The sequence below is a fragment of the Phaseolus vulgaris genome, chromosome 3, assembly GCF_000499845.2.
Source record: "Phaseolus vulgaris cultivar G19833 chromosome 3, P. vulgaris v2.0, whole genome shotgun sequence".
NCBI classification, from domain to species: Eukaryota; Viridiplantae; Streptophyta; class Magnoliopsida; order Fabales; family Fabaceae; genus Phaseolus; species Phaseolus vulgaris.
Genome location: NC_023757.2, coordinates 34,135,822 through 34,149,531, shown reverse-complemented (window position 1 = coordinate 34,149,531; position 13,710 = coordinate 34,135,822). Strand labels below are relative to the sequence as shown.

Genomic DNA, 13,710 nt, shown 5'->3' with positions numbered 1-13,710 from the left:
GATAAGAACGATGTTCATGTGTGGAGGAATGATGAGGCGGGAGGTTTCTCAGCGAACTCCGCTTATGAATGCTTATCTAAACATGGAAGAGGCCCTCAACTTGATGTATTCAATTATCTGTGGAAGGCTAAAGCTTTCCCCAGTGTGGTGACCACAACATGGAGGGTTTTTGTGGATACACTACCTATTAGAGAGTGCTTGAGTAGGAGAGGGGTGATGACATCATCCACCTTATGTGCTTTATGTCAGACTAAGGAAGAATCTAGTCAACAACTTTTCCTCGAGTGTAATTATGCCATGCGTGTTTGGTCTATGTGCTTTAGATGGATTGATATCTTGTCTGTCCAACATAACGACCTGAAGATCCACTTTAAGAGTTTCCACCTATTCCAGGTTAGCCATAGTCAAAATTTGGTTTGGAAAGGGGTTTGGACAGTAGTAGTCAGGTCTATCTGGGACCATAGGAATTCAATTGTTTTCAAGCAAGGAGTTGTAGATGCGAAAGAGATTTTTCAAAAAGCCCAAATCAAATCTTGGCTATGGATGAAGCATAAGTCAGTTTCCTTTAATTACTCCCTAGTGGATTGGATACTGAACCCAATGCTTTGTATCAAAAGTCCTAAGTAATTGGGCTTCGGAAGGAGTTTAACTGTCTTGTAAGAGGAAGGAGGCGCCAAAGGTGGTTCTGCTATACAGTGGTGCTGTGAAAGCTGCAGAAAAGACGTTGTGTTTGATGGTGCTACTGCTGGTGGTAATGATCCTTGTGGATGATGGAGCGGCATAACCTGGTGGGGTAGGAACCGATGTCTGCTGGGTGGATGTGGATTCAAAGGTACATAGTTTGTTGGTTTTCTGGAGGTGATTTGAAGTGGCAGGGTAGGTTCAATTAGTGGTGGCAGCTAGACTATGATGCAGCTGAAGGTGATAAGGTCTTGCAGAAGATGGTGAACAAGCTGGCAGAAGGAGGATCTGTCTTGGAAATCTGCTGGTTGCGAGGCATGGTTGAGCACTACATGAACCAACTTCTGGAGTAGGGTAATGAGAGCATTAGACAAAGTTGTGACAACTGCAATTCACGGCCAAATTAAGGAAGCTACTCTACATGGCCACAGGGATGTTGCCATATTAGTAAGTAACGATGGAGGAAAGACAAAATTTGATGTAAAACGGCCAAAGAAGCTTGGAACAAATTGGGAGCCTTATGGTGGGGAGGAAGGGAGGGTATGTGGTGAATTTCTTGCTTTTTTTTTTTTCAGCTGCAAAGGGCTTCACAGTAAACGCCTAGAGACAAATCCCACACTGGAGTTAATTAGTGCACGATGCATCATTGTTGAATTTCCAATATGGCTTTCAGCTTATTTCAGTGCATCCCAGGCCTACCTCTAATCTTTCTTTTTTAAGCCATTTTGCTACCGCCACAATCATTTCTTTTTCTTCTTGTTTCTGCTCATAATGTGGTATAATAGGTGCTGAATTGTGGGTCTTTTGGGGGGATATTAGGCAATGGTCTATGTAGGCCATTTGTGTAGGTTTGTTTGGGGTGGTGGAAAGGTTTTTCTTTGTATGAATGAGTTTTATTTTCTTTCTAAGAAACTATTACCCTTAGTTAGTTTGAGTTTCTTGGTTTATATATACGGGTTGAGATATCCCTGAAGTATCTCTTTTATTCTATTATATTCTTTGCTGATAAAAAAAAAGTACTTAGTTAAATATTTGATGATAAGAATGTAAAATCGAAATTTTCATATAAACAAATTTTTTATTGATAATAATTTGATTAAAATCTTAAAAATATTCAGAAAAGGATTGAAATAAAAAAATTCAAATTAAACACTGAAAAAAAGTCAATTTTAAATTTAGAAATATTATGACCCCATTGAAAGTTGAGAAAAAAAAGAAAAAAAAGAGGTAGTCTGAATTGTTAAGTTTGTGGGTGGACCCAAAAAGTTAAATGGGTTTTGTTTTGGGGGCTTGGGTAAGACAAAGTGAAACCCAACTTTTCTAACTCACTTTAGGAGTTCACTCTGAGTACAAAATATTTACAAAAAGTTATCATAACAAAATATTTACTAATTAATAAACAACTTAAACATACTTTACAAACTTAACTTTACCTCATTTGTAGTAAACACATTTGTACATTCATATATATTCGATTAGATAATGACTTCTCAATATCATCATCATCCCACACATCAATCCCATCATATAATTCTTGTTCAAATTCTTCACTCAGGTCCATGCTTCTACAAATAAAAATAAAAAATGAAACAAAATCATTGCATTCCAGATCCATAAATCCATAAGTCAAAAAAATCATTATGGATCCAACAATCCATAATTCAAAAAGACCATTCCGGATTCAGGAATCCATAACACAAAAAAAAAACAATTATGGATTCATAAATCCATAATGCAAGTGATGCATTCCGAATTTTGGAATCCATAACACAAAAAAACAATTCCGAATCCACCAATCCATAATGCAATTTAGGCTTCCGGATTCAGCACTTTGGAAAACAACAATTTATGACCTTTTACCTTCCAGAACACCCCCTCATCTAGAACACACAATTTAATCAATTCCAGATTCATGAATCCGGAATATATTACCAGATCCCGATATCTGGTAACCCCGAAATCCCCATAACCACCGTGCTCCTAAAAAAACTTAACTCTTACCTCTATAACTCAAGCAACACTTTGGCAACGTTGCGTACTCCTCCACCTTGCTCCGAACAATTACAAAGACCCTCCATAGTAGTTGATACTCAAGGATAAAGATGAACAATGACAGTGAAAATGCAGACCCTTTTCAAATTATAGGTCAAGGTTAATGTTGGAATATTTAAAATTGTGGGGGTGCAGGAAGAAAAACGCGGGGGTGCAGTAATAAGAAGCCTAATGGTTATTGTGCTGAAAGACGGCTTTTGCTTACTGCACCATTATAATTGTTACCAGCATCACCATAGTTTTAAAATATATATCCTACTCTTGTTTTAGGTTTTCGAAATATATATTTTAAAAGATATTTATTGGAAAAGTATTTCTTAATAATGGAAAGGTAAGGTTTGCACCTAGCATTCAACTACCAACTTTCCATCTCTCCACTTTCTACATAAATGTTAAAATTTTGATGTTTTTCCAATTAACATACCTAGAATATTTAAATTTGCTCAATTACGGATCAAGTCATATAAAAAAAAAAGTTAATATCACCTTCAATATAAAATTTTAAAGTAAAATGTTTATAATTTTTTTATATAATTCATCTCATTTATCTCCATCTCATTTATAATTCCCAGTTTCATATTTGAATGTCTTTTATAAATATTATAGTCTTAATCTGAATATAAATTATTTAAATATTTTTTATAATTCCATATCATTTAATATATAGCTGAGGTTGAGACAATTTTTTTTTTTTAATTCATCAGAACGTCTTTTAAGTTTAAAATTATGATGAAGTTTGAGTTTCAAAGTGACAATATTTTAAATTCAATGATTGATCTATTAATGATATCTCAATAAATTAGAATAAAAAACTCGTTTTCTTAGAAAACTTGTTTCAGTATATATATTCATATAATTTCAAATGCCTTAACAAACTTTAGATTGAAAAATTTCATTGGTGAGAGAGGATAACCAGACTTTGTCGTAATTAAATAAAAAACCAAAAACAAAGAAGTAATGATTTGAGGGTCATTGTGTAACACCTTTGCTGTACTTAACTTGTATTCGTTTAAAAAGCTTTGCAATTAACAGCACTATTGTGAACTTTGATTTCAACTGAAGACACTTGCCAGCTCTAACATGAAAAGAACCAAAGTGGAGTTCCTCCAACGGAAACCCTAATCGGAGACAAACCTTTTTGGAGAAACTAAAAAAAAATCACAAATTCTTTGTTTATTTCCACTTGGTGGAAGCTAGATTGCCAAGAAAGTGGCACCCAGATCATGGGCATGTAAACAAAAGTTAAAACGTTAGACTCCCCAGATTTATTAGAATGATTCAAAAGAATGTTGGCACATTCTTTTTCACAACATTTTTCAAAACATTCTTTACTTTAGAATAGAAGGTATTTTATTATATTGATCCAACAATAAATGATGTGTAAACAAGGTACCTTATTCATAGTTTTCTTCATTTATATTGACTTAATAAGTAGCAATCTGTAATCTTCAATTAGTCTTATACTTATGGTAGATACAGTTAATTTGTCTTCACCAGTTATTTTAGTCACAAAATAAAAAAGTTTAGTGAATGGTAAATTTCGTGTATTGATTGTTGAAAAAAATTTAGATTTTTATTATTTTAAATAAATTATTTCAAAGTTTTTTTTTTTACTTTATTTTTTTTAATAAAATTAGTATTGTTCTGACCTTAAGTCACAATTTTATTTTGAAAAAACATCTCAAAGAATGAAGAAATGAGAGAATATATAAATTATCTTTGGCCTCGATTTCTGAACGATTCAATATATTGAGATACTATAACAAATATATTTTATTTGAGTTGAATAAAAATTCTTATAAATAAAAACCTAATCTAGGGAGAAGTGTTAGGGAATTTTTGACTGACGAAATAGATAAAAAAATTTCAAAGTAACAACTACAAAATATTTCTCCGACATTCTTCTAGGATCAACTTTCACCAATTAAAAAGTAAAAACACGACTGACTAATTTTTTTTTTGTAAACTTTAATGAATTAAAATTTTTTAATAAAATTAGTTGATGATTTAGTTTCATAAATTGTCATGTCTCATTTATCCACATGCAAAATTTGTTACACGCATTGGTCGATTACTATGAAGAATGGTAGAATGAGAGAATGAGTTATTATAATTCACATATCATAGAATAATTAACTTTACATAATTAAAACATCAAGTTTTTCTATCATAAAGAATTGATAACATAAAGCAATATAAAATTTGACTATCATAACTATAGAACACCATTGATTTATGGTGTTCTAAAGAAGAAAGAAAGGACACACTCATGCTGGTCAAAGTAATGATGCATTTCAAGATTTAAATTGGAACCAGAAAGCTTCAATTTTGTCGTTTTGATTTTCTTCTGTTGGGAGCATAACTTCCTTTGTATATTTCTGCATGGAAGCCCTACAGAGTCATGATGAATGTTCTTGGATTAAATCACAAGGAGGAAAAACTATTAAGGGATAAAAAAGGTAACTTAACACCTTTATGTCATTTTATTCTTTGTTTAAATGTCCACCTCTCATTTTAAAGTTGGAAAATGAAATGTTTATTTTAATTAAAAAATATTCTTGTGTCAAAATTTTAAAATACTACTCATATCTATCAAGTTAAGAATTAATAGAATTTTTACTTGTAATGCTAGACGCAAAACACACATATATTTCATATAAAAATGTTGAATAAAAGGGATCAAATATTACCCTTTTAATTCATACATCATATTATATTAGGATCTGCCAACAAATTATGTTAGAAAATCTTTTTCAGCATCGAGATAACTTCACTAATATTATAAAAGACAAATGACTTCACTTGTTTTGTTTAAGGCAAGGAAGTAGCGTGGGATAATTAATGGGTAAGATTGTGGTGAATTTGCCCAATAAAATATATATTTGGACCATGGAGAGTAAAGAAAAAAGCCAAATGGAAAGTAAATGAGAAAATAGATATCCATCTTAATGCGAGATGAGAAATCATAGTGAGATGTTTGAGATACATTGTATTTGAGATTAAGTGTTATCCTCATATAGTGCTCGTGAGTTTTACTTCTCAAGTTGAAGAAGTTTTCTCACGTTAAAAATTATTGGTGTCCTTATTCTAATTTGCTCTACTTTCTTTTGTTTGCTTATTACTTCCACAAGTGTTCATTTTATATCTACACCAAAGAAGGAGAATTAGTTTGATTTTTCTAACAGGAACGAAGTTAAAAACTAGAGTATACCATTAAATTTGCATACAACCTATTAAGTAATGAAGTAGGTGGAGAATATATAGCTTTATATCAACAATTCTAAATCATTAGTGCCTTACCTTCGACTCAGATAATAGCATGGATGGTGCTTTTAGATATTTTAGATAGATTACCGACGAGAGTTAATGTGGAGGGTAGATGAATGTGGCTGGAAAGTAAGTTCTCTGTGGGTTGAAGAGGAAACAACAAATCATTTTTTCTTTAAATGCAAAATAGCTGGAATGGAGTAGGAGTAATAATTGGGTAGGAGAGATAGCATTTAATCATGGTGAAGCTAGAAATTATTTTTTGCACTTTTGTTTAGGTTGGGCTTCAAATAAGGTGAATAATGTTTGTGGTTATATGTAGATAAATTTTTTTATCAGCAATAAAAAATAAATAAATGGGAACCACTTCAGGGGTGATCCAACCCTTATACATAAAGAGCAAACACCTTACCTTACTTCTACCTAGAGACAACTTCCAAATTAACTAAGGAAAAACCAAACCAAACACTTAGAAAACATTAAACAACCAACCTCATTCAATCCACGGGGTTCAAAATCCAGTTAGAGTACGTAAATGAAGCACCACGGGACTTTGCATAAATCCAAGACCAAACATTTACTTGTACCTATGCGAAAACATCCAGCGCATCTACCACACCCATATCGAAGGTCACAGAGTTCCTATGTTTCCAAATTTCACTCACAACACCAACCCAAATGGCACTAGCGGTAAGAGAGATTGGATATTATGAAGATTTTTACTTTGACACAACTTAAGGTGTGATCTTGGATTACAAAAGGTGCCATTTTGGATTACAAATAGAGAGAAAAATGCTAAATTTACATATTGACAATGGTGCATTAAAGTCAATTAGAAAGAAATATTCAAAGTAAAGAGGGAGAAGGCAAGGTGAAGGAAGGTGAAAGACATAGAGGGTGAGTATGAGAATAAGGGAGTTAGGAAGGATTTACATTGGGTTGGTTGACCCAGCTGGAATAAAAGAAGAGCACTATCACTGCTTAAGGTTGTCAGCTTTAATAGCTATACAATGTATGAAAGTCAATTACATTGGATGGTACTCTATAAATTGGAATGAATTTTGGGAGCTGGATGCTTTAACGGAATTATCAAATCAAAGAGAATATTGAGTTGTGTGATACTTGCTTTCTTCTTCTTTATATGATTTCTATTTAATTGATTCTTATTTTATTCACAAATTTCCAAGCAATGAATAGGTTTCTAAACGGAACAATTGTGGATAACTCCATTAAAGCAACTTCCATTAGGTTTCTAAACGGAATAATGGTGATGGAGTAAAACGTCAAAAATGTAAGTAAAAGACTAAAATTTATTAATAGAGGGCTAAATTGAAACCTGAAAGGAAACATAGGTTAACAAAATACCAACATTACCTAGAACAAATAAAAATGTCTAATAAATGAAAGGCAAAGTTGTGGAAGTAAGAAGTGATGAACACATTGGCTAAGAGAATGAAAACAAACCCATGCTATTATGAAAATGAGCAGTTACAGAAAGTATTCCATTTTACACCATGTGGACAATTTTACAAGAAGCCCTCAGTACCCAAAATTGGTCACTCTATGAAGTAATTAAGTTGGATACTCTTGGGCAGAGAAGAACTCATGAAGCCACTATCTTTTGTATCTCCTTTACCACCCCAACAAAGTCTATAAACTATACCCTCCTTCCCTCCAATGTTAACCGTTTTTAAGCTGCTTTTAAAAACATTTTTCAGCCATTTCTCAAACAGGTCGTTGCTAAAATAACCACACCCAAAACAAACATCCTCAATCACCCTCTCATCTACACTTAAATTCTCCCAACATTGCTTCCCACAAACCTCCTCAAAACACCCTTTTATCTTGCACAAAAACAACTCTGCCATCTCTCTGTCTTTAACTGGACTTGTGTTAAACTCAAACCGGTTTCCAATCGAGTCAAGAAATCCGTTTTGTCTCAGTGGATCAGCTATAGTTTCCCTACTCAAATCACTTGAAATAGGGCTACTTTCTCCTGCTTCACCCTCCCCACCCCCCTCTTCATCAGCTTGCATGTTCAGATCAAGAGTGTTAAAGCTTGTTTGTCTCGAACACACTCTCTTCTTGCTCCCTTGAAAACTCTCAGTGTTAGAAAACAAATCAAGTTCAGCCCTTCTTTTATTGCCCAAACAAGGCTCTATAATCCTAGTTGCCACAGATTGAGTCTCTAACTTAGGCTTGGTTTCACTAACCTGCCATAACAACTTGATAACCGATTCCTCTTTCTTCTCCTCGATGCTAGTGGATCCACCACTTGCCAATATGAGTATAACTTGGCTTGAGTTCTCTTCTGTGGAATTTCCAAACTTTCCTGTTTCAAACCCATCCGAGAGGAATTTCTTGAACTGGGCATCAGCAAAGTCAACATTTTCTATTAGCACCGCAAGCTGTTGGTGGGTTTTCAGCGCTCCTGCCAGCATTTCAGAAAATGGGGCAATTGAAGTCTCTCTCTTTAGCATGTCAAATTGAAGGAGCACATCAGTTGAGCCAAAAACTGATTCTGCAACTGCAAGTGCCAACCTTCTTTTCCCAATGGTGTCATTACCTTTCACTAGTAACCAAGTAATATAGTTACTTTGCTTTGCTGATATGGAATCGGTCAAGGCTTCTGCTATTGAAGGAACAGTCTCAGACTGCCATGGCACATTCTCCTGCAATAGTTTACAAATATGAGCTCTTTGCAGTGTTCTATCATCAGTTATATCCCCCACCGTCTCACCTGAACCGCCATTGCCAAGAGCAAGAGTAGTCTTTACTTCTTTACCTTCCTTGCCCTCCTGGGAATCTAACACTGGCTCTGTTGCTTCCCTTTTCTCGCCGAAATTGAACTCAATGATGCATGATTGTTGGCGCCGGAATCGAGGAACAAGTTTGAGGGTGGAGCAATGTGTCGCATTGTTCGCAAAAGATATGGAGCTTGCTGAATTATAACTGTTGTTCAAGTTGCATGGGTTATGAATCTGTTTGCTTTGGTGTAGACAGTGGCATAGTCTATTCCACTTTCTTTTCAACTGGACTAATTCATCCTGAAAATGTTCGATTGTTATATAGTATAAGTCATAAGTCATTACAAGTTTTCAAATCTAAACTAATAGGATCAAGAGCATGCATGTGCAGAAGAAAGATAAAGTTGTTGCGATTGTTGGATTGTAAATATATAAACAAAAATTAATTTGGCTTTGTATTTTCAATTTAATAATGTTCTACCTTATTATGGTCTTCTGTGGTATGAGACCGAAGCCAGAATGGCATCATTTTCTTTTGATCTGGCCTAAGAAATTGGGCTTCTTTTTCATAATTGGAGGCACATTCTTCACAACAGTTGAGCCTATCCTGCTGCTCCATGTTACCGAAGGGCTTTGTTTCAGGCACAGGAGATTGGTTTTGGGAGATGGTCATCTTTGAATCAAGGACACTGAAAATTGCGAGCAAAATATTCATAAAGTTAACATCCAAAATTAAACAAATAGTCACTGTTGAGTTCACAATATGTGGCTTCCATTATTTTCACTTAACATCACAAAAGGTCTCAATTATTCTCAGTGGGTGCAATAAGGCGTATTTGCAAAAATATGTGACTATTTTTTTTTTCTTTTTAGTAAAGTCTAGTTTCAGTTTTTCCAGCCCAATATCATGTGCATGCGTAATGTGTAAGAGGTTGGTTATATACTGACAAACTAAAGTAAGGCAGAACTAGAAACAGAAAGGCTGTGCTTCACATCTGCCTTACCAACCAACCAACCATGCTTTTCACAATGGTTCTTTCTGGCATAGCCCAGTCACCGTACGCACTCCTCAACAAAATGTAAAACAAATTAAGCTTTCATCAAACCATCATGCCTGGATAACTTTTATGTACTTGTGTTTTCCTTTCTTCATTTCTTTCTTTTTGTTTAATTTTTACTAGTCATACATGGAGTTTTTCTTCTTCTTTTTGCATTAAATCAAACAAATTAAGCAAGAAATTTTCAGTTATTGACTATTGTTTTTGGCATTATATTAAATCAAACTATATTAAGCAAATGATTACCTGGGAGCTTGAAGACTCAAGTCAAGTCCACCTGATGGAACAGGAACAGCCTGAAGAGCCCACTGCTTCTCAAGAGGGGGTTGCCTCATTTGGCACCTCATGTATGTTTGGTAACTAGCAGTGGCCATGAGCCACACCTTAGCATTATTTGAGGTTCCACAGTCACAGAATAACCTTCCAACTTCCGAAACTAAATGATCAACTGGATTGTAACCAGAAATTTCTCCTTCTGGGGACCCTTCCTCTTTGTCACTGAAACCTGTTTCCTCCACGGTCCACTTCAGGTCTCCAATATAAAAAATGCCACCCCCTTCTCCTGATGCAACGGAATTCACCTTCCTTTTCAGTTCCAAGAGTTTCATTTCAACTTCATCTCTTTTCATGCAACTCAAAGAAACAGGTGAAATCTGGAATTTGATAAAATTGATTGACTTTAACTCATCAGGCACTTCTGACCTTTCTATCCTTCTCATTAGCTCTCCCACAAGGCCCTCAGTTAATGACACAGAGTCACCTACAATCACAGTGTTCTTTTTCTTCTTCCTCAGGAGAATATCCAGAACAACCCTGATATCATCCTTACTAGAAGAAGCTGCACCAGAGAAGGAACACGCTGGTGAACTCTTTAGCGGAGAAAAGACAAGTGAAGGGTGGAACTCAGAAGCATAAGAAGTTAAGAAATGATGAGTCTGCCTGAAATTGGTAGGGTTGGTGGTTGTTTCCCTGTGGTTCTCACTGGCAGAAGGTGAGCAAGGAGAAGAAAACACACCACCAGAGCTATTGTAACACTGGAAAACAGAATGAGGTGAAGAATCCTCTATGTTGTTCTTAACAGCAGTGCTAGAGAAACCAGCCTCTCTCATAACCCTGCTAACACTAGGGTCATCAAGGATTGATGTGATGAGGTGTTCCAGCTCAACCTTGATGATGAGAAGAGGCTGCTGTTGCTGTTGCTCTATGCAGCCCCTTCTCTGGTGAGCCTGAGCTCTCTTCAATGCAGCAATGAGAGCATTGGAGAGAGAGGGCTGCGTGTGGATCAAAGGAGCAGGTGATGTTGGGAGCCTGTTGAGAGCCACATTGAAGCACAGCTCAAGAGCCCTGCATTGAAGAGGATGAGAACTTTGGTGAGGTTGAGACTTGAGACAAGCCTTTCTCAAGGAACTGCCTCTTAGGCTGAGCAAAGTGGCAGCGACATGCAGAGGAGTGACCTGTGCATGGCCCCTCCTCCGAGCCAACCCCAGAGAGTGCTTCAACACTGAAGCAGCCTCAGCTGTGAGGGTCTGCTGTAATGCACAAACTCCTGAGCGCATCACTTGGCCAAACACCACCCCCTCACCACCCCCTTTGTTGCTGAACCTTTTCTTTTGAACCACACTTCTCTTCTCTTCTTCTTATCCTTCTCTTTCTCTCCAATGTACACCACACCTATACTCTTTCTTTGTATGCTCAGATGAAAGGAACGTGGAACTAACTGAATGGATTTGTTTCAAGAAAGGAACAAGTGTAAGCTGAAACAAGAACAGAGAGAGAGAGACAGGAATTAGCTCTAGTGAGAGTCGTTAGGCTTTAGAAATACCTGAACTATATGCCTCACCGCCTTCTTTATACTTCTTGTCACTCATCATTTTTATTCTTTTCTTTTTCTTTAATTCTCTCTTTTGGTTTTAGTTTAAAGAGGCAGCTTTTTCTTCTCTTTTTTTATTATTTCTCCAATTCTTCTTCCTTGCCTTTACTCTCACTCTCTCATCCCCTCCACTTCACATTTATCACTGCAATATCCTTCCAATATCTGTTTTAAAGAATGCTATATAAACACATTTCTCTTTTTTCTTTTTCTGTTTTCTCTCCATACACTAGGTGTCCAAGATTACTATTGCATACAATAATAATACAGCTTACTTATATTCGTAGAAGTTTAAATGAAGGAAGGATACTAAACAATGTTTACTTACATACCAGTTGTCATTAACTTATTGTTGAGCATCTTTAAGCAATAACTATCTATACTTATCTACTAAGTTAACAACTTGGTGAAAACAATGCATATGTGAGAAGCATTATAATCATGCATTTATTAAAGTATGAAAGCCTGAGGCTGCAGTGATCTTAGCTACTCATTATCTGCTACTTGCAACAACAATGTGCATGCATGCATTTTCTTTTTATCATGGTTAATCATTGTTATCATAATACAAAGGGCTAAAAGAACTGTGATTTCGTCGGGGTTAAAATGATATATTGTAGTGTTATTTTCTGCTACATTATTTTCAAACAAATAAAGCAGCATAGGAAATTAGAGAGTGCAGTGGTGTGGACCCGCAATTCAAATTTTTTACTCAGACTCATAGAGCTTCCCACCCTTTTCCACATCATCTTTTGAATAGATAGACAAGGCCAGCAGAAATTCAAAAAAAGTTACTAAAGGAAAAAGAAGAAACCAGTGGCATGAAAGATTTTCTTTTAAAAAGCAAAGCGGTAAATTACATTATTTTTTTATATTCTTTCAACATTTTTTTTTTCAATTTATATAGAATAGACATAGCTAGGTTATGTTTAGTTTACTATTTAGCCTCCTTCAATTACACTTTTCTCAAAAAACTCATCGGTTTGGTGACAATGCTTAGCTTTCTGACATGATATCAAGAAGTTTGCATATTACATATGCCTGAAAGAGGATTTGAAGTTCATGCCACTAGAACTTGAACTGAGACATAAACATGCGCTTAGCGTCTTTCAAAATTAACACCTAAATTTAACTCGAAATCAAATTTGAATTAAAACACAAAGGTTAGTTTTAGAAACTAAGTTAACCAGATAGAATTGATTCAAACTTAAACATGCATAAAGGTCAAGTTTTACATTATGAATTATACTGCTCAAACATTAGCTAGCAATGTTGGGGTCTCTCTTTTCACGCCAATCCTCGTAGAAAGACAGTAATTTATTCTCCAAGTACCCAAAAAGCAACCCTCTGTCTGCTATCCCCTGTTAGAATTATTGGTTCTTTTTCAGCCTCACTTCTCTCTCCTCCTGCAAACTGCAATCACCTTTTGTCTTAATCTCATCTCCCATTCCAACCACCCACTTAAACCAACCTTTTGTTTTACCAAATAAAGCAACGAAAACTGATCTATATTCCATACTGTTACAGAACTTGGACACCCATTTGTGTTCCCGTCTCGTTTTTTCAATTCTCACAGTATATGTGTCTCTATTTTGTGCTTTCTTGGAAGCCTGAAAACATGTTCTGCAACAGTTTAATTATCTACTTTTAGTAGTGTAACACCATTTTACTACTTTCGTCTAATATTTTACCTCTCACGATTAATTCCATTCAATCATGTTTGTATTTTCTCTCTTGCTTTCTTAATCGAGCTATTTCTTTTGCAGGTTTTATTTTATCTATACACTAGACTTAGATTCTTATTGAGATGTATGAAAGGTATATATATTTATATATATATATATATATATATATATATATATATATATATATATATATATATATATATGATCAGGTAGATCTCGAGATTATGTATCACATGCACATCTAAGGGACACTGTACATACACTATTTATATATAGGAGAAAAGAGAGAGAATAAAAGCCAAAGGATGGTGTGAGAAAGATAGAAGACAGAAATGAAAGCAAAAGTGTGA

General features: G+C 35.1%; 1 protein-coding gene across 1 annotated transcript; it reads right to left on the bottom strand.

Moving 5' to 3' along the window:
- Window positions 1–7,445: 7,445 nt before the first annotated feature.
- On the bottom strand, window positions 7,446–11,636 carry LOC137807269 (protein SMAX1-LIKE 4-like). The gene is made up of 3 exons (XM_068607799.1): window positions 10,052–11,636; window positions 9,229–9,436; window positions 7,446–9,047 (listed from the first exon to the last, which is right to left on the bottom strand). The coding sequence occupies exons 1-3, from the start codon at window positions 11,359–11,361 to the stop codon at window positions 7,557–7,559; spliced, it is 3,009 nt and encodes a 1,002-aa protein (XP_068463900.1). The 5' UTR covers window positions 11,362–11,636; the 3' UTR covers window positions 7,446–7,556.
- Between the last annotated feature and the right edge of the window lie 2,074 nt (window positions 11,637–13,710).

Bases quoted from the DNA above. Each gene is read 5' to 3' on its own strand.
- LOC137807269 (XM_068607799.1), bottom strand. From the start codon at position 11,361: ATGCGCTCAGGAGTTTGTGCATTACAGCAGACCCTCACAGCTGAGGCT. The intron at 9,437-10,051 runs GTAATCATTTGC...CGCAATTTTCAG, and splicing joins TTGAGTCTTCAAGCTCCCAG to TGTCCTTGATTCAAAGATGA. The intron at 9,048-9,228 runs GTAGAACATTAT...GAACATTTTCAG, and splicing joins CCACAGAAGACCATAATAAG to GATGAATTAGTCCAGTTGAA.